The sequence below is a fragment of the Hibiscus syriacus genome, unplaced genomic scaffold (assembly GCF_006381635.1).
Source record: "Hibiscus syriacus cultivar Baekdansim isolate YM2019G1 unplaced genomic scaffold, ASM638163v2 tig00005929_pilon, whole genome shotgun sequence".
NCBI classification, from domain to species: domain Eukaryota; kingdom Viridiplantae; phylum Streptophyta; class Magnoliopsida; order Malvales; family Malvaceae; genus Hibiscus; species Hibiscus syriacus.
The window spans coordinates 1,147,669-1,173,437 of record NW_024062071.1 but is presented as its reverse complement, the minus strand read 5'-3'; the positions used below and the strand labels follow the sequence as shown (position 1 = coordinate 1,173,437).

At 33.6% G+C, this 25,769-nt stretch overlaps 3 protein-coding genes and 1 pseudogene across 3 annotated transcripts; 2 read left to right on the top strand and 2 right to left on the bottom strand.

Annotated features, from left to right (window-relative positions):
* Nucleotides 1–1,259: 1,259 nt before the first annotated feature.
* On the top strand, nucleotides 1,260–19,106 carry LOC120200237 (transmembrane protein 53-like). The gene is made up of 7 exons (XM_039201136.1): nucleotides 1,260–1,266; nucleotides 3,832–3,837; nucleotides 17,136–17,147; nucleotides 17,207–17,787; nucleotides 17,874–17,976; nucleotides 18,427–18,608; nucleotides 18,700–19,106. The coding sequence occupies exons 4-7, from the start codon at nucleotides 17,216–17,218 to the stop codon at nucleotides 18,962–18,964; spliced, it is 1,122 nt and encodes a 373-aa protein (XP_039057067.1). The 5' UTR covers nucleotides 1,260–1,266; nucleotides 3,832–3,837; nucleotides 17,136–17,147; nucleotides 17,207–17,215; the 3' UTR covers nucleotides 18,965–19,106.
* On the bottom strand, nucleotides 5,396–6,732 carry LOC120200239 (peroxidase 72-like). Its single transcript, XM_039201138.1, has 3 exons — nucleotides 6,281–6,732; nucleotides 6,023–6,188; nucleotides 5,396–5,914 (listed from the first exon to the last, which is right to left on the bottom strand). The coding sequence occupies exons 1-3, from the start codon at nucleotides 6,713–6,715 to the stop codon at nucleotides 5,502–5,504; spliced, it is 1,014 nt and encodes a 337-aa protein (XP_039057069.1). The 5' UTR covers nucleotides 6,716–6,732; the 3' UTR covers nucleotides 5,396–5,501.
* Nucleotides 8,122–10,491, bottom strand: LOC120200238 (mitogen-activated protein kinase 7-like). Its single transcript, XM_039201137.1, has 3 exons — nucleotides 10,337–10,491; nucleotides 9,834–10,260; nucleotides 8,122–8,803 (listed from the first exon to the last, which is right to left on the bottom strand). The coding sequence occupies exons 2-3, from the start codon at nucleotides 10,254–10,256 to the stop codon at nucleotides 8,123–8,125; spliced, it is 1,104 nt and encodes a 367-aa protein (XP_039057068.1). The 5' UTR covers nucleotides 10,257–10,260; nucleotides 10,337–10,491; the 3' UTR covers nucleotide 8,122.
* Nucleotides 19,107–21,769: 2,663 nt separating the features above from the next.
* Nucleotides 21,770–24,029, top strand: LOC120200236 (annotated as a pseudogene).
* Nucleotides 24,030–25,769: the final 1,740 nt, after the last annotated feature.

The window sequence follows — 25,769 nt, the reverse complement described above, 5'->3', positions numbered from 1 at the left end:
TATTCTTTTTTTTTTGTTATTCTTTTTATTTCATGGTTTGTTTGGATGGATTTGACGACTCGACGATCGATCCGATTAAATTTGAATATGCGATTTTACGTTAGTTTCTCACGAAGCTCAATTGTGATTTGTGGTTCTTGATGGTCTTTTAATAGTTTAATCTCTTTTTATGGTTCGTCTGCCGATGTAATCAAATTTATTTATATTCATTTATCATTCGAATCTTTTGATTGAGTTTTTAATATTTTTCGTGTATGATCCTTGTAGGATTTAAAGTAGTCAGTTTCTTGTTATAGTAAAATGTTTGAATTATGTATTTAGCTTACAATATTAACCGTAAACTCTATTTATAATTTTAGATATTTTCATACGTTAATCTTATTAACGGGTTTTATAAAAAAAAATATTAATTTTTTTATATCTTCATATCAGATTTATATCTTCGTACCTAAAAATACTTGAATACTTGTTATAAGAGAGATGTTAGTTGAGAGTTGCTTGATCTAATTGGCTACATATTTACACGATCTTTTTAAAGTATATTATCATGATCGAAGGATACATCAACGTGTGTATTGATCTTGAAATTATTATTATTCCTTGATGGTGACATGTTTTCGACTCTCAATGTAGACATAGATTTAGGCTGTGTCAGGCTGATCACAACCGAGTTTGGTTGCAAGAAAAAAATATATATATATATATAATTAAAATCCATAGACTTTGAATAATTAATTGAAAAAAAACTTCACATTTTTAATTTATTTCGAGAGAGTTCTTTTCATCATTCGGTTTCAAAGTTTCGTCCAGATTAATTTGGATCGATTCGGGTCGTACATCTAATTTTGGTGGATGAGTATTTCAACGGAGATTTTATGCATACACAAGAACTTAAACCTGAGATCTTATTTAAACGACATCAAGTTGTTTATCACTTAAGTAAACCCGGTGATAAGACTTGCTATATATATTATAGCTCTTACTTCATCCATACGGTATGTTGAGCTCACACATAAATGGAATAGTATTGGTTAGCCGAATTTATGTATCTTAAAAGGTTGGTCTCTGGGTTTGTTCGGATTGTTTAGGCTATGTTACATTGACCATTGTTACTTCAATTTTATATCTCTTTTAATTTTATCATATGATATATGATATATAAACTCGTTAAAGGGAATGGTGTCTCACATTAATTAAATCTCGAACTGATAATAATTTATTAGGTTAAAATGTTAAATGAAATTGTTTATGAATTTTGAAAAACAGGTTTACTAGATATATTGAATTAAAAAAAACATGAAAATATAATATTGAAATTGTATAGTTTAAAGTTAGTTAATGGTACATTGGTATCAAACTAGTTGGGTACCGGGGTCGTCAAAGTGGTTCAATCCCTAAACCTAACGTATATAATGAAGGGCGCATGTGCAGCTGCCTGCAATCATCTCACTCGTATGCAATTGAATTTAGGCAACACCATAAAGCAACAAGTAATTGCATCTGTTCTTAGGTTAGGATCTAGGGTTTTTTTTTGCTCCAATACCTCATGCCAGATCATCTCCGATTTTATTTTGTAATTTGCGATAAATTGTACAATAACACATGAACTCGTCATTTTGAAGTGACGAGTCTTTTAGTAATTTTTTTTGAGAAAAACAATAAATAATTTTAAAAATAAAAAAGGAGGGACCCTCTTCGTTTCGTCAATCTAATTTATATCTTATACATAAAATAATTTATGAAATGAGGAAGTTTTGCATTTCTCACATGCAGAAATGAAAAAGCCGAACATAAAAGTACGATTTATTAATGACATAAACATATTAGGGGTGAGCAACGAAATCGAGAAAACTGAAAAACTGACACGAATCGAGTAAAACGGTTCGGTTCGGTTTGGTTTGGCTTTAAACGGTTCAGTTTTCGGTTCGGTTTAAAGGCTTCATTTTTTGATTCGGTTCGGTTCGGGTTTTCCATATGGAACCCATTTGTTCCATATTGAACCGAATAGGCAATTTTTATAAAAAAAATTATAGTTTCAAGTGATTTTTTCATTGAAAACCGAAAAACCGAACCGAACCGAACCGAAAAACCCGAACCGTTAAAAAACCCGAACCGAACCGAAAAAACCGGTTTCGGTTTTTTAACTATTCGATTTCGGTTTAAATATTAAAAAACCGTTTATTTCGGTTCGGTTCAATTTTTGATAAAAAACCGAACCAAACCGAACCGAATACACCCCTAAAACATATACTACCGACGTAGTTGTTTAAATCGAAATTTTTAAGGAGAATAATTTTTTCATTACCACTTATACTACTTGACGTGAGTTATTTCTCAACAGTTTCTTACTCTCTTTTATGACGAATTACAACCCAATGATTAGTTTAAACAAATGCTATGTGGTGGATGATGGATCCCATCCTCCCATGCCGCTAAGAATTTTAAAAGTGGTACTTTTTTGGTAATGAAATAAGGCCCACTTTGTTAGTTTTAAATCGAATTAAATGGACATTAAAATGATTCAGATTTGGAAGGTTTGAAGGGCCCGTCATATTTGGTCTGTGTTTCTATTTTCGGTTCTTATTAATGACTCTCGTCACTCAGTTTACTCAATTTATAATCATCAGAATTTGAACTCCTGACTTTACTTAAGAAATTTAGTGCCTCATCTCACTCAACCAACTGGTTGTTGAAACCATTCCAATTTTCGTTTGGCAGTAAAATGAACAAAATTTGATTCAACTCATATTTCAGATTTTGAGTTCTTAATTAAGTAATCTGATAATTTTATGATTTGATACTTATTTTTTTCTAATAATTTTCTTTTTTTAAGTTTATTTTTTATTAAATTTGAATCACATAATTCTAAATTGTTTTAGAATACACGTGTTTCTTCAATTTCTCTTTTTAACAACAATATTTTTAGCTGTTAAATTTAGTCTCTCAAGTTTGTATGATTTCTTCATTTCTTCGGTTTCTTTTTATATGACTAGAGAAAGTACATAGATAAATTGAAATCAATATATATCATAATATTATAAACAATTACAATTAAATTTGAACAAAAATTTGAACAATTTGAATCGACTCAATGCAATTAGAATTTTATAAACTCGACTCGAGTCAAAATGAATTTTTAATAAAATTTAAATGAGAAAATAGGACTCTCCAAGTTGACTAACTCGACTCCTATTTTGCTTTAGAACTATTAATGAAATTAGGGATAGGCATGGGTCGGGTTGGGACGGATTTTTGGTCCACCTGACTCGACTCGAGAACAATGACTCCTCCACCCGAAATCCGACCCCACCCGCATAATATATACCCTCCAACCCGACCCGAACCCGACCTAACTTTTTGAAATAAAATTTGGAACCGACCCAACCCGAAATAATAATAAAAATATTACTTTTTCAATAAAAACAATGATTTAATTGAAAAAATATATATATAGAGGGATATTTTTGTAATTATTCCTAAATGTATAAGATAAAATTATATTTTTTTAGGTCGGGTATGGTATTTTTCACCATAAATCCGAATTTGACCCGACCCATATTTTAAAAAAAACCCAATCCAATCCAATCGGGTCGGGGTCGGGGTCGGGTCCCATGCCCATCCCTAAATGAAATGCAATGAAAAAATTTAGAATTATATGAATTTCAAGATATTGGGAAATGTGCATATTTACACCGGTGTAAGTATATGTTAAGTGCTACACTTTTTTATTTTTTTTACTTATACCCATATAAGTATGTGTTAAATGTAATTGCAAAAGGTAAAAAAAAAAAGTTACTTCAAGATTTACATCAATAAAGCATCTCAAGTAAGAGGAGAAAGTTGCATGGTTTTGTATTTTAAAGTATGTTAGTGTCACCCACTCTTGAAGTGATCCCTGTACTGCTCGGAATACCCCAAAAATGTTTTGCATGTGCTGCACTTGTGTTGCTTTGCCTCCCCTTCAGCATTCTCATTTTCTGAAGATTTGCTTTTGAAATTAGGAGCAGCAGCTAATAAGGTTGCGGGAAAGAATTGAGCGGTTAATGATGCGAGAGGGAATTTTTTTTAAAACTGGGTTAGGGGTAAATATAAAGATAAAATAAACGAGGGATCAAAATGAAATAAAAAGTTAAATTTAATGATGATTTTGAAAAAAAATAGTTGTGTGATCAAAAAGGGATCGTATAAATAATTAAGTGACTAAATGTGAAATTTATCCTGATATTTTTTAACAGAGTTAACGGTTTAAGACAAACGAAATAACGATTTAAATTTCAAGGGTTAAACGTGCCAAAAATATTTTATTGAACAACTCGGTAAAAAAATATACTTTAGTAGACAATGATGCGTTTAGGACAAACCACATCTTCCAACGACTCCCACTTGCCCCTAACATTTCAGCCTGGCATGCTTGCAATTGTATCGTATGAAAAATAGAGCTTTGCCTTTGTGAAGGTTAGTTACCGTTAGATTTTTTACAAATTATTTGATATGACATAATAAATATATAAATTAAAATAATAAATTACACAAATGATCAAAATATTTGAATTAATTTCTATTTTTTTGTTGAAGTTTTTAAAACAACAAATTGATCCATAAGCGAATTCTTCATCCCTTACTCCACCCATTAAAAAGTTGAAGAATGCTCAGAAAAATAAAAGCCATGAAAAAGAAAGAAAATACACCTTTGAATTGAAAATTTCCCGAACTTTCTCAACCTTGAATTCTCGTCTTCATCGGTATGAGATACCTCATCAAATTTATGTAGCCCACTTTTATAGGTTAATAGATGATTGGGACGATAATAGAAGAATCATTAGTAATTATTTGATGATTTAGTGACCAATTTGTTAATTTTAAATTTTAGCGGGAACAACAAAACCTTACTCATACATTAATGACAATTTGTGTAGTTTACCCTTTTTTTTAATTTTATATATTCATTATGACACATAAGCAATCCGTTTAAAATCTAACGACAGTTAACCCTCACTAACATATCTTAATTAAATAAATGTCGTCAACCCTCAGTGATCATATCTTAATTAAATAAAAACAAAAATGATCAAATATTATGTGTTTTAAATTCAGTAAGAAAAAAATGGGCAAAACGTAAATAAAAATATCAATTATGTAATTAACTCATTTCTTAAACATCATTACACGGCGTTGGTACACTAATATACAAATATATATATATATATAAATTATAATTAACAGTGGTTGATACATGTGATAAGTAACTTGATTCCGATTAAGCAATGTCTTAGATATGAGTTCTTGTGCATGTTGAAATTTTTGTTGGGAGACTTATCTACCAAAACTAGATGTGCGACGAGGGTCTGTCCGGATTTATCAAGGTAAAAACTTAAAACCGGAAGGGCAACCAAAATAAAAAATAAATTCCCTTTTTTAAATTAGTCCAAAATACAGATAAATAATCCATACAACACACGACGTGACATAATACACAAACTTTATTCATAAAAGTAATCGTTTTACGCATCAACCTTCCTGCAATTGTTTCTGATCTGACCATTATTGCCTGTCAACGGCGAAATATTTCCCATCTTAATCATGGACTTGGCGAATTGCTGAAAGAAGAGTTCCTGGTTATATGCGTACTTCTTCACCAACTCCCTCGATGCACCATTCATGCTGACAAACACTTGGTCGGAGTTCAACAGCCCCTTGTTCACCAATAGGTTCTTGAAGTAGCTGTTGTCGAAATTTATCGGGCTAACGAAATCTATGAAGAACAGGTTCTGATCCCCGCCCGATCTCGGACAATTGGCACGCAGTTGCGAGGCGTGGGATTGATCGAGTGTGTAGTCAGGTCGTCCGTTGCCTGATTGATTGTAGAGTCTCTGCCTGAAACTGGTGCATCGGGCGTTTCCTATGGTGTGGCTCCCTGCATGAAAAAACATAAGGTCAGGAACTCTGTTAGCGTCGAGGCCATCGCCCCCGTATGCGTTTTCGTATCTATCATAAGCGCACACGGGGTACCGAATCTGTTTACCGGAGAGTGCTACGAGATCGACAATGTCGAGGCCTTTTAGCTTAAACTTGGTGAGAATCGTTTGGAACGTGTTGTTCGGAGCGGGAATGTTGTTGTTTGAGCCGCTCAAGCTCGCACCGGTGGAGTCCCTTCTTCCGAGAGGGACATCCCAGCTAGGCCCGCCGGTCTGCAAATCCGAAGAAAGAACATGTTAGCACGGTCCAATTTCTCTCTATTTCACTCTTTATGTATATAAACAAAAGGCCGAAAACAATATACCAGAACGGTAGAATCTCTAGCAGCCAGGGCCACAATATCAGCACACGACACTGTGTGAGGACACTCCTTTTCTAATGCCGCTTTTATCTCATCTATCACCTCAAATCCTCTAGCCGAGTTCCGGTTCGGGATCGACCTCTTCTCGCTGATTATGCTGCCGCTGCTGTCTAGCAATACCGACGCGTCACACCCCTTGACGAAGCAGTCGTGGAAGTGCAGCCTGAGAAGCGAAGCCGCCATTCGAGGCTCCTTCGCAACAGCTTTGGCTACAACGTTTTTCACGATCTCTTGGGCATTCGGACATGAATGGTCGTAGAACTGAGGGTAAAGGTATCCTCCTCCAACTGTCTTGGAAGACAAACAATGGGGGACATGACCCAGTGCAAGCGCAAGAACAGCAACAACTATAATGTAACGAACCATAGCTTTCGACATGGTCTTTTGGCTCTGTTGGAAACGTTGCTATGATAGGAGCACACAAAGAGGATAGTGGGTATTTATAATGGAGACTTAGTTGGAATATTATTAGATTAGGTATCCAGCTCTTATTTTGCATTCAAATAAAATTAAAACTCAAATCGATTTTAAAAATGAAATTAGTTAACATGTGTGTGCATAAATCCAAACATTCATTCAATAGACAACTCCACGAATAAGCTATAATCAAGTCAATACCTAAAATGATTCAAATTTGGTTCAGGACAAAGTTTAACATGGAGCAGTTGGTTTGGTCCTGGTTCAGGACAGAGTTTAACAGGGAGTAGGCTTGCCTGCTCCGTTGACAAATACCTAAAATGAAACACGTTTGTTATATTTATTACTCTCAGTCCCGCTAAATATATCTCTTAAAACTATACGCATAATAAATAAAAGACACAAATTATAGGACGGAATAACATTAACTTTTGGTAATACTAATAATGTATAATCTTTGGGTATCCGAATATTAAACAAAAATAAGAAAGAAACTTTTGGATTTTATAATATTGGATTAATGGTGCTAATCCAATAAAATTATAAGTTTTGTTTCTAGGCTGGCATCTCCTTTATCCTCTTTTTTGTTGTAGACATAGTCTTTAACATACGATAATATTACTAGGGATAAAAATATTTAAAATTACAGGAGAAATTTACAAGAACAAGAGTAAATGAACCATATGAGTTGTGTATATTTTTCGTGAAATCATTTTTTTATTAAACTAATGTAATTATAAAATAGTATATGTTCTAGATACTCTCAACTATTTGATAATAAACGTTCAATCATCCTACTGCAAGCATTGGTGCTAGAACGGTAGAACCCATGACTTCTAAGAACAACAACTATTCTTTTAACCAATGAGACAAGTTGGTTCGTGCTTCTTCATACCATTAAAATGTACAAATTAGTCACTTAAAAAATTAAAAAAAAAGTATCATATAAAGAAATAATAAAAAATCGAACTAAATAATTCAAACAACTGATAGATACAAACAAACAATGTTATTGATGATGAATGATAAGCACCGTAAACACTAACATAAACATTGATAAATTCGTTGACAAACTAGCATTACAATAACCGAATCTTTGAATAAGAAAATTTAACTAGTGTTTTTATTGTGTTAAATATGATTAAAAAATATATTATTCGATTAATATATATATATATATTTTATACTTTTAAAGATAGAGAATCAAATTTATAAAAATATATATATATAGATATAAATGACTAAAATAATTATTTTATCTTTGTTTATAAATGTCAGGTTAACATTTAATTGTAAAATTAAACACAAGTCTACGTTAAACAATAATATTGAAAGCAACCAAAACCAAGCATAGCTCAAGACTGTCATCTAATCAGTCGCAGATGCAGGCTCAGGGTGGTAATGTAGTATCTCGGTCCACATCATCTCCCTAACATCTTCTCCCACGTTCTCGTCTACGTTGAGATCGATCGGGACGTGAGCGGGCGGATCGCGCCTCGGATCATATAGCCCCGACATGTACGGATGTAGGAGCGCTTCCGTGACGGAAATTCTCTTAGACGGATCAAAAACAAGCATCCTTTGCAACAAATCAATGGCTAATGGATCGGCTTGCGGGTATAAATGGGAAAGATGGATGCCCCTAGAGTGAGGAAGTGACTTTATAAACCTTCGGGCTTTCGGATTATCGATAAACTGAATATCAGCCTCTTGCTGGCTTCCTAGGACATTGATGATCAACTTAAGCTGGCTGAGGCACTCTGTTCCAGGAAAGATGGGTTTCCGACCTAGAATCTCCGCGAAGATGCATCCTACCGACCAAACATCGATGGAGGTCCCATAGTTGTCGCAGCAGAGCAGGAGCTCAGGTGCACGGTACCAGCGTGTGACAACGTACTCCGTCATGAATTGTTCGTTACCTCTGCTGGTCCGGGCCAACCCGAAATCACATATCTTCAGGTCACAGTTAGCATTCACAAGGAGGTTCCCAGGCTTCAAGTCTCGGTGAAGGATATTTGCCGAGTGAAGGTACTTCAGCCCTCGTAGTAACTAAAATAAGCACTAGAGGTTAGTCGCAGGCAGGCAATGAATAACATGAAAGAATTTAAGAAACTTTAGAGCAAGACTGTATACTGAACCAAGTTTCTAAAGCACAGCAATTCCGAAGAAACCGTTCCACTAGCATTTGATGAACCAAACGAGACATGAACGAGAGAGAACGAAGAAGGAAAGAGAACCAAGCAGAGACATCAAACAAAGGCCTTTGCCATAGATTGCATATATGGAGCACATGAGATGGAAAAATGACTTTAAATCTTACTTATAACGTGCTACACGAGATCGTGATTATGTTTGTTTTACGACATATGTGAACTCCGAAGCGACATAGTTTTCTATGTCTACATTATTACAACCAGATGCATACTCCATCCTGCTGATTATTATAGGAATCAGTTATGTAAACAACCAGAAAAGGCTGACAAGGGAAGATCTGAAACTATTGTTTACCATCTCGTAAAGAAAGCAGAACCGAATACTGATCGAATCCGGAATTACCCTTGCAGAAAGAAACGAAGACCGGATACTATTCGAGCCTTTACGATTGTGAACACCGCTAACCAAATAACTCCTCTACAATAAATAAGCAACTTGTAGTCTCTGAACTGTTGAGCTTTTCTCATCATCTTTGAACCATAATGAACCTACTAACAAGTTTCCAGCAGTACAAGTTGTTATATTAAGCCTAATAACTCGTTGCCCCATCGTTTCTGCCGAAGTAAATGCAGATCCGGACCGGATGAGCAGGGAACTCATAAAAGCTCCATACCCCAAAAATGCACAAAAGCTAGTATCAAAGGATAGCCATCAATGCTAACTAGACATTTTACAGAATAACTGTTTAAGGCCTTGCAAAATGAAGAAATCAAACAACAAAATGGTAACAATTCTAATGACCTATAGCTATGTTGCTCGAACAATACATACATATAATTACATGAAAATAATGATGCAAACTCATGGATTATCATCTGAAACACAAACAAATCACAATAAGAAGAGAAGGGTGAGTTCCCTGTACCTGAAAGATAAAATACTTGCAATGATCATTAGAAAGAGGCTGAGAAGACTTGATGATCTGATGCAAATCGGTGTCCATGAGCTCGTAAACCAAATAAACATCCTTAAAACTGGTTCTCTGAGCTGGCATCATGACATCCTTCAAGGCGATCACGTTGTCATGCCGGATGTGTCGGAGAAGTCTCAACTCCCTCAAAGTTCTCAAAGCATCAACAGGATAGTCAAACACATTGTTGATCTTCTTTATGGCAACTTTATCGTTGGTTTCCCTGTTGATCGCCGAGCAAACGACGCCGTATGCTCCTCTCCCTATAGGCTTGATCGGGAAGTACTTTGTGTCGATCTCGAAAAGGGTCTGCCACATTGAAAAGTAATGCTTCCCTTCGGCCTGTACCCCGTTTGGTGGCTCGACAGGCATCGCCATTAATCTGTGAAAACAAAAAGATCACCATGAAAAACAAATTAACCCAAAGAAAAAGAAAAAGGTCTGAGATCAATCTTTACATGTAGCTTCTACTTCTTTGATTCGATCTTCAAAAAAGAAACAACTTTTTGTTACCCTTTTCTTCAATCTATCAGCAAACTCCAAATTCACCAGCTTTCAAATCATTTCTGTAAAATTCTGAACTTTCACCTTCCCAGAAAAATACCCAACTTTTTTCCTAGCCTTTTATTCAACGACATCGACGATACCGCGTACTGTTTAGGACCTTGGGGGGGGGGGGGGTTCAGCTTTTCGGAAATATCAGTACTCTCTCCGTATGCAGGTAACAATCTTAAATTGTTCGAACCAAAAGGAAAAAGGGAAAGAAAAAAATCTTGCTTCAAAAAATCTTTTTTGTCTGTTTCTTCTCTTTTTTTTGACTTCCGACGCACAAAGTTTGTTTTCGTGGGTAAAGTACACAGTAATTAAATCTATTAAATTAATATAAAAGTAATGGCTTAATTATAAAACAAGTGTCTAAACTATAACTGTTTTTCAAATAGGTGTTCAAACTTTTTTTTTCAAAATGAGAATTTTCAATTTTTTACATTTTAAATAAAATTTTCAAAATTATCAGAATATGACACGTGTCTTTTAAAGACATAATATAATGAAAATTACGGTTCAGACACCCATGTGAAAATATTTGTAACACTAGACACCTGTATGATTCAAAAAAAGTTTAGACATCTATTTGAAAAAATGATATAATTTGAACATTTATGGTACAATTAAGCCTAAAATAATAGCACGTTATAGAATAATGAGATTTAAATTGACGATTTTTAACTCGGTTTAAATCAATAGATTTAATTTTGTTTTTTAAATTGAGAAAATAACCTCATTGACCAAAAAAATTTTATAATATACGATTTTAACCAATTTGTTTTGGATTTGTCAAAATGACCAACTAAATCGCAATGCGATCGATAATTCGTAACGCGATCTCCGGTATCGCAAATCAGTTTCCAGATTCGCAACGCGAACTTCGACTATCGCAATGCGAATATGTAAATCGCAATGCGATAGTCAACTATCGCAATGCGAACTTCGACTATCGCAATGCGAACTTGCGAACTTTGACTATCGCAATGCGAATATGTAAATCGCAATGCGATAGTCCAAGTTCGCGTTGCGATAGTCCAAGTTCGCATTGCGATAGTCGAAGTTCGCATTGCGATAGTCAAAGTTCGCGTTGCGATTTATTCCAAATTCATTGCGATAGTCCAAAATATGTAAATCGCAATGCGAATATGTAAATCGCAATGCGATAGTCGACTATCGCAACGCGAACTTCGACTATCGCATTGCGATTTACATATTCGCATTGCGATAGTCGACAATCGCATTGCGATTTACATATTCGCATTGCGATAGTCGACAATCGCATTGCGATTTACATATTCGCATTGCGATAGTCCAAGTTCGCATTGCGATAGTCGAAGTTCGCATTGCGATAGTCGAAGTTCGCATTGTGATAGTCGAAGTTCGCATTGCGATAGTCGAAGTTCGCATTGCGAATCTGGGAACTGATTTACGATACCGGAGATCGCGTTGCGAATTATCGATCGCATTGCGATTTAGTTGGTCATTTTGACAAATCCAAATAAAGTTTGTTAAAATCGTATATTATAAGACATTTTTAGTCACTGAAATTATTTTCTATTCTAAATTTTCAAAATTTGAGCGGGTGAGCTTTGTGAATAAGAGAGTTAAAATTAAAACGGAGTTATATATGCGGTAAAAAATTTCTACACGATCCAACATAGATAATTATAATATCATATTCTTTATATATTTAGGGATATAACCAATAAAATATTGTTTTTTATATATTTAGTATCTTTTTTATTAAATTCATTGCGTGATTTTAATAGTAAAAGATATTCTTTTAAGAGATATTAAGTTTAAATAATTGCGTTTTTAGAGAGTGTATGAGTTCACTAAGAAAATTTTGTAACAAATTCTATCTCGAGATTGGTTCAAGCGATAAATAACTTGATATAATTTAAGCAGATCTCGAATTCAAGTCATTGTATATAAAGAAAATCCTTGTTGAAAGACTCACGCAACAAAATTAGATTTATAAGTCGAATCGATCTAAATTAATCAATAAGAAATCTTGAGAACCGAGTTAAAAAGAAAAAAAATAAGATACACACATACATTTATACAAAATTATTAGTGGCTAAACCATGATAGTCTCCAAGCCCATTAGTGCAACACAACTAAATGGTGAAGGTTTCAAGTCTCATTGGCTAAAAATTGCACACCCAAAGTAATAATGAAATCAATGACTCCATGTCTTATCAAAATGTCAGAAAAGGTTGATTAAATAAGGTTAAAGTGACCAACCAAATCTTAAGAATCAAAGTTAATGTCGCTTCTTGGTGAAGTTTATTACATCAACCTTACCCCCAAAAACATCAGATTAGTTTGCACATGACATGAGATAAGGGTGTTTGAATTCTTTCAGTTGTGGAGGTTGGTGGGGCAGAGGACTAAATGCTAAAATAAAGCTGAGATTTAGACTAATTTATGATTAGATTGGTGGGTTAGTGAATTTGTGCTTTTAACTTTGTTGATTAGTGTTTAATGTCGGTGTGCTATTAGTTAACATCAACCTTAACCTTGTGCTCGTCTGTCTTTATTATGGGTTAAAAACATGCATGCATTAGTCACATGTGATGAAGAGTGTGACAACCGAGATTATAAATTTATAAATATGATTATAATATGAACACATAACAGTAACGTGTGATTATAATATAAAGAAACATAAATAATAGGGTAAATTATACGTTTAATATTTAAACTATCAGTTTTAGTACTTAAACTTTCATTTTTTTATCAAAACTATATCTAAATTTAGTTTTTGTTTTATTTTAATATCCGTCGTTTAAAAACTTTAGTTTTTGTTTTATTTCAGTACCCCGTTCAAAATTTAACGTCGAGTTTTGATTTTTTTTTAAAATTTAGGTACTAAAACGGACCAAAGTGCTAGTTTAAGTACTAAACACGTTAAATTTTTAATTGTTAAGACAAAATGAAAACTAAATGTTATATATGATTAAAAAAATAAAAATTTAAGTTTTAAAATATACCAAAATTAATTGTTTTGGATGAGTTGATGAACACGTAGGAAAGTGCAAAAGCCCAAAAGGCAAAGAAGAAACTGTGATTAAGTATCCAATTCCTTACCGACCGGACAGCTTTGCTCATTTTAAACCCAAAACCCGATTGCTAATCCATGTAAAGTGGACGACTTCCACCCCCTCTTTGTTATACCAATAATGTGTTTGGTTAGGAGAATGTGAGATTTTCATGGGAATAGAATCTATATTCTCCTATTTGGTTGGTCGGAAATGTCATTCCCGGTAATCTTACATTACTAATAGTGGATTTTTGGAGTATATTACCGGGAATGTCATTACCTCTCTTTCCTTAGGTATTGTTGGATTACCAACATTTTTGACTAAAATGCTCTTAAATTTTTCTTTCATTTAAAAATATCCTTATTATGTCATTGAATAATAAAAATTCTACGAATGTTAAATTACAAATTTATCCTTAAACTATTTTAGATTTACAAAAAAACCTATAATTAAACTTTTATATGAAGTTCAGAGGTTAAAATAAAATTTTACCCTTTCATTAAACCTTTTTATATTTTGAATTTTGTAAACAAAATTATATAAATTTTATGAATTTAAATTTTTAAAATAAAATATATAAATATTTTACTACTTGTTAAAAAAAGCAAATATATAATAAGGACAATTTGGTCAAATATACATTCCAATAATCTTTTATTCATTTAACCAATCACGATAATCTTTCATTTCTGCTAAACCAACCAAACACAAAATACAACATTCACAGTAATCTTATTATCTGGTAATCTTTTATTCACACTGGTAATATTTTATTCCCACTGGTAATCTTACATTCCGTGAACCAATCGCACTTTAAAGGGAAATAATTTTATATTTTTATTTATAAATGATATTTTACTTTAAAATATTTATAAATTCGGCGGCCTTTTAAAAATTAAAAAATTCAATCCTGTAATATAAAATTCTGAAAACCCAATGTTCACATAGCAGAAGATAGGGATGGGCAATTGTTAAGTTTGCGTCAACTCAATTCGACTTGAAAATTTTATATTTTTCATTTAACTTAACTCAATCTAAAAATTTTAGATCCTCCGTCCGAATCAAATTTGATATGATTTGTTAAGATAAAGTTTGAACGACCTAAAATAATATTTACTAAAATGGACCTAAAATAATATATTTACCGAAAATATTATTTTTATTCAATAAAGATAGAGATTTAATTGACATATATAAGGGTATTATATTAAGAGAAAATAACCTCAGTGACCAAAAATCCTAGCTAATATACGATTTTGACCAACTTTTTTTAGATTTACGAAAATGACCAACAAAATCGCAATGCGATCTCTAATTCGCATTGCGATCTCCACTATCGCAAATTCACGTTGCATTTCGCATTGCGATAGTTGAAAATCGCGTTGCGTTTTTCCATTTCGCGTTGCGATAGTTGAAAATCGCGTTGCGATTTTCCATTTCGCGTTGCGATAGTTGAAATTCGCGTTGCGATTTTCCATTTCGCGTTGCGATAGTTGAAAATCGCGTTGCGATTTTCCATTTCGCGTTGCGATAGTCTGCAGTTGTCGTTGCGATTTTCCAAATTCGTTGCGATAGTCTACAGTTGTCGTTGCGATTTTCCAAATTCGTTGCGATAGTCTACAGTGCGATTTTCTAAATTCGTTGAAAAAAAAAGATTTTGTTTCTTAAGAATTTTCTCTAAAAAGATAGTATCCGCGCGGACGTGTCGAAGACACGTATGACCACGACCACGACCACGACCACGACCACGAGACGAGACGGACGGCGGCGGTGGTGCACGAGAGTCCCCCTTGTTCTTTATCACTCAACAAGGAAGTGGGAAAGCCAAGCCTTAAATACCATTCCCAATAGTGTTTCCAATACAATGTGGGATTGAGCATTACCAACACTTGTTTCCAATACAATGTGATTATTCAGGAAACAATTAACAATCATGCACCTTAAAACAACTGAATCAGCAACCAATTGCATTAGTATTATACGATTAAATATGTCATAATTAAAAGTCAATCTACAATCAATCGCGATTATTGCAATTTTAAGCAAAACATTAAAAAATAATATCACTATTTAAGGCTCAATCCCATATAGTATTGGGAACAAGTGTTGGTAATGCTCAAATCCCACATAGTATTGGAAACACTATTGGGAATGGTATTTAAGGCTTGGCTTTCCCACTTCCTTGTTGAGTGATAGAGAACAAGAGGACTCTCGCGCGCCGCCGCCGCCGTCCGTCCCGTCTCGTCCCGACTTAAACCTAAATATTTTTAAAAACCTTAATCATATTAAATCAAATTAAAATACGTCAAATTCGGATCTCATGCTCATCCTAAAATTCTCTACTACACTTCTCTACTACACTAACAAATACTAGCAATATTTGATGTAGAAAACATTAATAAATGACCATTGCAGGCTTCAAACCATATATTTTAGTGTATGACCATCACAGCCCTGTCACGTTTGTCGGCTGGAGTGAGCAAATCCCAATGGAGTCTTTAATTCAATTTGAAGTGAGGCGAAGCTTAATTAATTTTATATTAAAAAATACGAATTTATAAATATTAAAGAAAAATTATTTATAAAATTTTAAAGATAAAATATATATTTATATTTTGAAAGATCGATATCCATCATCTCATCACTTTAGCCTTTCTCCATTTGGGTTTCCTTTAATCCTGGAGACTATTGTTTCGAAAAAGGTTCTTATCAAAGATAACAATCTTTGAGTAAATTATAGGGTAAATTAAATGTTTAGTGCCTAAACCACTAGTTTTGATTTGTCTTAATATATAGATTTTTTTATTTTTTTTAAATTATACATAATATTTAATTTTTATTAATTTTAGTATTTCCGTGGCAACTTTTTATGATAATTTACATCATTCATCTCCCAACTGTCTTCTCACTCTTATATTGGCCATTAAAATTTAATTTTTTTTACTTTAATTACTTAATTTTTAAATTACTCATAATTTAATCACTCTAACTTTTAATTTTTTAATTTTTAATTATGAATTAATAAAAAAAATATGTCATAATGATTATTAATAAAATAAATTAGAGTGATTAAAATAATAATGAAAATATAATTAAGTGATGAATAACGTAATTTACTCATAAAAATGTGGTCATTAAGGTTTTAACGGTAATGTACCAAAATAACAAAAAACTAAACCTTATATGTGATTTTAAAAATATTGAAAGTTTAAATATTAAAACAACTCAAAATTAATAATTTAGATACTAAATACATAATTTATCCTAAATTATATTGATCAATGATTTATTTTCAAATATAATATTTATATATTTTCTTTAAAAAATAGTTTTTTATCAAAGTTTCTTATAGGAACTTATTTGGTTAGTGTGTTAATGTTTTATTATATATATAAAAGATTCTCCGGTAGATAAATGGTTTGTAACATGAACAATTGTTTACATTTCACTTCAGGCTGCCATGTTTCTTAACAGTGATTTGTCATTTTCGAGACAAGCCCCAGTCATAGTGGATCCGAGTCGAATTAATGCAAAACTCAAAGGACCCAAATGGAAATTTACCCTGCACACCTTAAGCAATCATCTCAAGAGTCGAGCAAGCGCTGACAAGATCAGAGAACGTAGGTGAGTCTACTGAGCGAGTTGGAAAGTCGGAGGAGTGAGTGAATCAGTAGCCATTTTAGCAGAGCACCGAGCTTCTTCTTCGTTCTTGATTGTTCAAAGTCTTGGTTTTTTATTTTCACCATGAAAGCTGCTTCCTCCTCTAACGCTACCACTTTCCCTTCGATAATCACGAGGAAGGCTCCAACCCAACAATCTCCAACTCGTTTCAGAAGAACCCATTTTCTCAAACTCGGCCAAAGCTTCTCAAACAATCCTTTTACCAGACCTTGGTTGAATCCCTTTGGTTCTTCGTTTCTCTCTGCTTCTTCTTCTTTCAACGCGTTCATCGAGTCCACCGCCAACGGCACCTATTTGGGTTGGAACAAAGCTCCGGAAATCATGATCGACGGTGGTGGAGAAGCCGAAGCTTTGAGAAATACAGACAAAGTGACCACCGTGGTTCTTTTGGGGTGGCTTGGGGCTACGAACAAGCATTTGAATAAATTCGTTGAATGGTATAATTCAAGGGGAATCCATGCTGTTACTTTTCTTGTTGAACTCAAGGATTTGCTGTGCTTGGATCCGGTTTCGATGCTTGACCGGCGTATAGCTGAATTGGCAAATGGGTTGGCCACTTGGGGTTCGGAGAAAGAAGATGATGGCCGTGAAAGGTGCTTCATTTTCCATACTTTTAGCAACACTGGCTGGCTTGTGTAAGTATATTTTTTTTATGACTGAAAATGGCTTTGATTTTGAAATTTTGTGTATGCAAAACTAAAATCTGGCTTTATTTGGGCAGATATGGTTCAGTGATCGATCGTTTTCAGAGAAGAGAAGGGTTGAAAGAGATGATTAAAGGAGTGATCTTTGATTCAGGATCAGCTGACCCTTTAAACCCCAAGGTGTTTTTAACTATGTTTCTTGATGTTCTTAATTCCAAATTATGAACTTGAGTTCTTTAGCTGATATTACTCTTGATCTGTTCTTGACTGAGCACTGTGGAGTCAAGATGATCAAAGTTATAATACTTATGCTTTGTTTTCGCCATTCGGATTCGCGAATTCGGCGTAGAAAATACATTAGAATGTGTATTGGTAGCAATGCCTTAGGTTATGATCGAAGTTAATGGCATCAAGTTCTTTGATTGTGAGCTTCAATCAAATGTTTTTATATGTTTTCTTGCTCATGTTCTTATGCTCTCTTAGTATTCTCAGTATTCGTCACTTGCTGCTGTACAGAAGTTTAGGTTCATTTCATCGAAATAAGCATCCTCGAGTTTGAAGACTCCGGTCTTTCGATCAACTCGAATGGGAAAAGAAGTGGTGATTCATATATCCTCTTCAACTTTGCAGGTCTGGGCGGCTGGTTTTGCTGTTGCAATACTGAAGAAACTCAACAACTCAAAAAACGGATCCGAAAATGGAGTGACCGATTCGAAACCGCAGAAAGCAGAACCGGAGATGATTGAAGCTGTAGTGCTAGCTTCCTTGGAAAAGTTCTTTAAATCCCTTCTAAATATGCCGGGAGTAGAGAGGTCGGTTTTCCCTTTATGCTTATTTGCTCTCTCTGTGTATGATCAAAACTTGTGGATTGATGCTATCTATTACATGTTCCTTCTACTGCAGGAAGTTTAGAGCGGTCGTGAATGCGGCCTTGGAGCACCATCCGCACTGCCCGCAGCTATATCTTTATAGCACAGCCGATAAGGTCGTTCCGTATAAATCGGTCGAATTCTGTATTAACGAGATGAGCAACAAAGGGATCAAGGTATTCTCCTTGAACTTCGGAACGTCTCCTCATGTCGATCACTACCGGAATTTCCCCAACTTATATTCATCAGAGCTTCATAGCTTCCTGAAAGAATGTTTTCCACATTCTAAACAGAAATGAATCCCTTCTGAGTACTTCAATCCACTTGTTGTAGTCCCATGTTTCATCCGAAATAAGCATCGTGTCGCGTCGGCGAGCTATCGGGTCGATGTGTTACTAACACTATGAAGATTATGAAATCAAGCTTGTATGGTTATGTGATGATATCTGATATCTGCATTATGATTTATGAATATCAAGCTTTTATGGTCATAAGTTTTGGTCCCCTTTTCTTTTTCTTTTTTTGCAATTACAGGGTCCAAAATGTAATAAAAATAAAACTAGTGGGTTTAAACTAGAACACTATCAATCAATCATCTCTATTATGTTATTGCAGAAGCTTAAAATGAAAGAAGATTGTAAGAAAAATAATGACCTCCAACACGGCCGCCGCGGCCTCCGTCACGGGATTTCATGGCACTACCCATCCCTATCGCTTGCTGCTGACTTCTGTGATTTTTTTTCTCAAAAATTTGAATCCTCTAATTTTATTTTCTTCCATTTTGATCCCTGCAATTGCAAAAAAAAAACTAAGAATTAAATTTGTCGGTAACTACTAACAACTTTAAAGATTACTATAACCTTGAACTTAAATCTCTAAATAATTTCATGGGATGTACATTTTCGCAAACGAAAAAAAGTCATTTCCCCTTAATTTTATTCTAAAACTATATATTAAATTATAATAAACACAATAAAATTTAAGATAAATTACATAGATAGGTATTAAATTATAAGATTTATTATAAATTGATTATCAAATCATTATTGTTAAATTTTAACAGAAATAATAGCATGATAGTTATATAAATTTGTACAATTATATTTTAATCCTATTTACTTACATATTTTATTATTTTAATTATAATTATAATTTAATTTAGTGAATTCAAAGAAATTATTTTTATAGTAATTAATATTTAGAAAAAGGAAAATTGTCTATATCATCGCGTTGAAATAATTTACCCTATGCAGTGCTCTAATCATCCATATAAAAATACACGGTAAATTACATATTTAGTACTTAAACTATTAATTTTGATCTGTTTTAATATTTAAACTTTATTTTTTTTCAAAATCATACCTAAAGTTTAATTTTTATTTCATTTTAGTATCCGTTGTTAAAAACTTAACGCATTTAGTACCTAAATTATCAGTTTTGGTCCATTTTAATACCTGAACTTTCAATTTTTTCAGATCACTCCACAGATCCGATGCAAGCAGTAGGATATTATCATGATCATATGTTGATCGAACCCGGATATCTGTAACCAATGGTTTGAGGGAAAATCTCAAACAAATGATGAATGATTTTCAAGAATTATGGGAAAAGATCTTGTTAGATCATAAAGAACATCTCAAGAGAGGATACTACAATGCCACCGGAGAGTTCCCTGAAGAAGAGATGCTCGAAAAGGCGGTTACCGGCATTGGAAACAATAAAGTCGAGATCAATCCGAGGAACGAGGAAAGGCATGAAGCAGTGATGGAACTCCAACGAAGTTTGGAGTGGCTGCATTAAGTGTTCCTCGACTTGCATGGCTGTTCTTGTCGAGGCACAAGAGGAGAAAATGGATGACATTGAAGACAATGTGGCTAATGTGGTGGCATTAGTAGAGTCTATATGTGGAACATAATACTTGTATGATATTGAACACATAGCTACATAAGCAGGGTATATGTGTTAATTAATCAATTTTTTAACTAAATGCTATTTTATAATCTATTAAATTATTAAAAAATACATACAGATATATGCCAAAAAGAATATTCCTTCAATATAATACTCATATAAAGAAACTTCGTATGTAACGGAGTCCATTGCTATCGTATGTGCCCAAGTCCATTGCTTCCGTATAAAGAATATTCCTTCAATATAATACTCATATAAAGAAACTTCGTATGTAACGGAGTCCATTGCTATCGTATGTGCCCAAGTCCATTGCTTCCGTTTATGATACTACTTTCAAATTGAGCTCACGTGGAAAACTTTTCTATTTGTGTTATGATTATTTTATTTTTATATCTTTTTATTATTAATATCTGGATTCCATAATTAATAAATTATTTCTTATTATTATGAATGTTTTCAAAGAAATAAATTTATTAATGGAAGGCTTAATCAATTATTTGTCCATTAATTTTTTTCTTGGAATCTTTGGCCTTCTTTTTGAAAAAAAAAATGATAAATTATTTATCTATTTTCGTTTAAATAAAAAGTCGAAAGTGTCAATTCTTTTATCAGCTAATTTTCTTTTAAGTGAAATTAAACATCAGGTGTCAAATATTAAAAAAACTGAAGAATTAATTAAAAAATGTAATTTAGAAGATAAATAATTCATCAAACCTAATGGGAAAACAGAGTTTTCAATTTTAAAACGTATAAAAATTTAAATGTGAAATAATAAATATAGTATTTAAAAATAACCGAATTGCCTAGTAGGATATGACGTTAATTTTTTTTAAAAAAAATAGAGATTTAAATTTTGATATTTATGAGTAGAGTAAAATTTGGTTGAAGGATTATTAATTATAGAATTTTATAAAATTTGATTTGAATTAATTAATTAATAAATAAGATAATAATAATTAATTAAAAGATTCTTTAAAGTAATAATTAATCGAAAGGTTAGTTTTATTTTAAAATAAAAACAAGGTTGTTTAGAAAAATACAAACAAGGAAACAATTTTTATAATTTTATTTTACTAAACATTTTTTTAAAAAATAATATATATTTAAAAGAGAAATCTTTGGATCACATTTAACTGAAAGAGAGCTTTGCTCCTTTAAGACCAGGAGAGAGTGTTAGTTTCCGCTCCTGATCCAGGGAGAGAGCCGGCGATGGTGGCTGTGGTGGTGGCTGGGAGGACTAACGGTTGGCTTTTTCGCTGGTTGTGGCGGTCGCACCGGTGTTAGAAATGACGTGGCCGTGTCAGGATTCCCGCTAATAAAAGAGAAAAAAGTTGGCACCTTTTTTTAATTATTATTTTTCATTCTGATCTGATCTTTGTTGTTGGTTCGTGGTGTTGATTGAACTGTGTGGGCCCCTAAGAGTGTGGGGAATGCATCTGAGCTGGTTCATTTCTGGGTTGATTTGAACCTTTTTGGCTTAGAGCTGGTTTCATCCTCCTTGTTTCTTCTCAGAATCTCTAGCTGAATTCAGCTTTTATGGTTCAGTGATTTAGGTAAAAAGAGATTCATTTTTGTACATTTTATGCCATTTATTGGTTGTTGATCTTTGGGGTTTGTTTCGTTTTTTGTTTTGGGTGTTAATTAATGAATTAAGTTGAAGTAATTTTAGTTTTTGGAGTTTGATTTGATATAAATTAGCTTGTGGTGGAACTGAGAGCCCGAGATTTGAATATTGGAAAAAATTTAATTTTTGCTGTTTCTCTTTAATGGGTGTGCTGTATATTTGTAGTTGAATATTGAGAGATTGGATTTGATATGCTTATAAAAGATGTCGTTCAAGCGTATTATGCGAGAATTAAAGGAAATGAAAGAGGGGATTGGGAGCATATCGAAGAGAGGAGGGTAAAGCAAGAGTTGGCGTAGTCGGACTAGATCCCATGTTGCTCCTGATCAAGCGCAGACCGAACCCGAATCTGTAGACCAAAGCCCTTGGTCGAACCTACCGCCTGAACTGCTCCTGGATATCATCCAGAGGGTTGAAGAGAGCCAGACAACTTGGCCTGCTCGAGCAGCAGTTGTGTTTTGTGCAGCAGTTTGTAGGTCTTGGAGGGAGATTACAAAGGAGATCGTTAAGAACCCTGAGCAATGTGGAAGGCTCACATTCCCCATTTCGTTGAAGCAGGTTGTACTTTTTCTGTATCGGACATTCGAATCCATCGAGAATGAACTGCTGGTTATTTCAATGTTAGTAAAATTTACTTGGGAAAGCCAAAATCTTTGCAAAGAACATAGTTCCCTTGCATTCTATATTTCTAATATGGGAATTTTCCATCCTCAAACAAATACTGGCTTGTAATCGAGTATATAATTTTAGTATTACGAACACATGCTTATATGATCAGTCTGATTTTTTGCAACTTGTGGCTGCTATATGCATTCAACAATAACTCTCATGTCTGTCTTCATAAATAATGGGAGTGGCTATTTATCATCGTATTCTTCCATGTAAAAGGTTGTCTATATATTCTATTGGTGTTTATGAACAGCCGGGTCCTCGTGAGTCACCGATTCGATGCTATATTAGAAGGGACAGAGCAACTTCTACATATCTTTTGTTCCATGGTCTGATGCCTTGTAAGTGAATGTCTGTTTTGATAGAAACATTATTTAACGTTACATTTCCATTTTTTCCTGTTCCAGTACCATATTTGTGTTCGGCTGAGGCTAGCGTTGACATAATCAGTGTTTATTAGCTTTGTAGTTATCATAAATTATTCTCATCATTTCAGCAAAATTATATAATATTCGGGGTAACACATTTTTGAAGCTTTCCATACTTTTTGAGAAGTAATCACTTATGTTGCTTCTTTGATCTACAGCCAAGGGAGAGAGGGATAAATTGTTGTTAGCAGCAAGGAAGTTCAGAAGGGCTACATGCACGGACTTCGTTGTATCTATGGTTGCTGATGAGTTTTCTAGGGCCAGCCATACGTATGTTGGTAAACTAAGGCAAGTCTGAGTTAGATTTCTCATCTTTGTCCGGTTATTTTCTTACTAATATCTATTATGACCATGAAATTTCTTTGCAGGTCTAATTTTTTCGGTACCAAGTTCACAATATATGACAGCCAATCTCCTTGTGATTGGATAATCCCGTCAACTACTCGATCGAGTCGAAGATCCTATTCAAAGCAAGCGCCTCCAAAACTATCTTCATCCAACTGTGGCATATGTACCATTACCTATGAGCTCAATGTTCTGCGAACACGGGGACCGAGGAGAATGCATTGTGTTTTGCACTCGATTCCTGTGTCTGCTATTCAGGAAGGAGGCACTGCCCCGACACCGGTAGCATTTGGCAAATCCTTTGAAGAACAACTTTCTTCCTTGACCAATTCAAAAGGGAAGGAACCAGTGGCAGACACCAGCTACAACTGAGTTAATTGCACCAAAAGGCCCCCAACTACAACTTAGATTCCAAATTGATCCATCAAGTTGGTAACATTCTAATTGAGACTTCACTACTATTGTTTCAATCAAGACTTTTCATAAGTCTAACCACCAGTTAGGCCTACATGTCAATTTATATCTGATGGAGAACATACCTAAAATATGTCAATTTTTTAAGTTCACTCCATATAAAATTATTTGTCAGTCTCTAGACCAATTAATCGGTGAAATGATTGTGCTTTGGGTAAATTATGTGTTTAGTATCTAAACTATTAGTTTTGGTTCATTTTAATACCTAAACTTTTGGGGGGTTTTTCAAAATCATACCTAACGTGTAATTTTTGTTTCATTTTAGTATTAGGCTTTAAAAACTTAACAACATTGTATTTTTATGCGAAATTACATCATCTATCACTCAACTATCTTCTCACTCCTATTCTGGTGCTAAAGTTTAAATTTTTTTAATTTAACTACTCACCTTTCAAATTGCCCTTATTTTAATCACTCTAATTTATTTTATTAATAATTTTTGTGACATGATATTATTATTATTATTTTTACTAATACTTAATTAAAAAACTAAAATTTAGAGTGATTGAATTAGGAGTAATTTGAAAGTTAAGTAATTAAATTAAAAAAATTAAACTTTAGTGATCAAAATAGGAGTGAGAAGATAATTGAATGATGAATGATGCAATTTACCCATAAAAAGGTGTCACGTGCAAATCACATTAAGTTTTTAACGGATTTAAATAAAAACTAAACGTTAAGTGTAGTTTTAATAAAAATTAAAAATTTATATACTAAAACGGATCGAAATTGATAATTTATGATCACCATGTAAGCCATGGCCCGAGTTGTGGCTCCAAAACAAGGTTTCTCAAACCTTGAAAACTACTAACCCTAGGCTTGAAACATTCGTAACCATGTAAAATGGGATCACGGTGCCTATTGATCACGTCAATATCACAGAAAGGGAGAAAAAAACTCGGCCAACTTCGATTGGCCCGGCTTTAATTATAGACGAACATAGAAGAATTTTATGGTGGGGTTTGAAGCAACCAATGGTACCATGATCAATGAGTCAAATGGAACAGTTAGGGGAGGAAAACTGAAAAGATCTGCATACTGTAAATTATAACACCATTTATTTGCAAACTAGTGAAAGAGGTTAAGCCAACGAGTGGGAAGAAATAATGGGTTATGGTTCAGATTCTAATATATGTCTTTTCAATGTGGTCCTTTGATCAACGTTTTTCATCGTTAACCAACAGCTCCATCAATTCCTACTGACGTGAATGTTTTCTCAAATCTGTTACAACTTATTGTGGCTATTGGTAGAGACGGAAAAATTCAGTTTCCAGTTACATGAGTAGTTGTTGAAGGGAAAGGAAAATTAAAGAATCATGGAGATAATTTTTGCAGAAATGTATGGTTGACTTAGAGCATCCTAATGGCGAATGACTTACACTAACGTTGGTTAATGACGAAATATGTTGGTCAAAAGATCACATTAGATTTTTTTTTTTGAGTTGGAAGATCACGTTGAAAGAAACAAATAGTACGGAAACTACATTAATTTATTTTAAAGCGTGGGGCTTTGCGCACCCTTCTACCAAAATAAATATTAGTTTCATTTAAAAAAGATTCAATATTAATTATTTCAACAGTTATAGACGGATAAAAAAATAATATAAGAGAGTAAATTATAAAATTTTAGGGGAAAAAAATAAAACGTCAGTA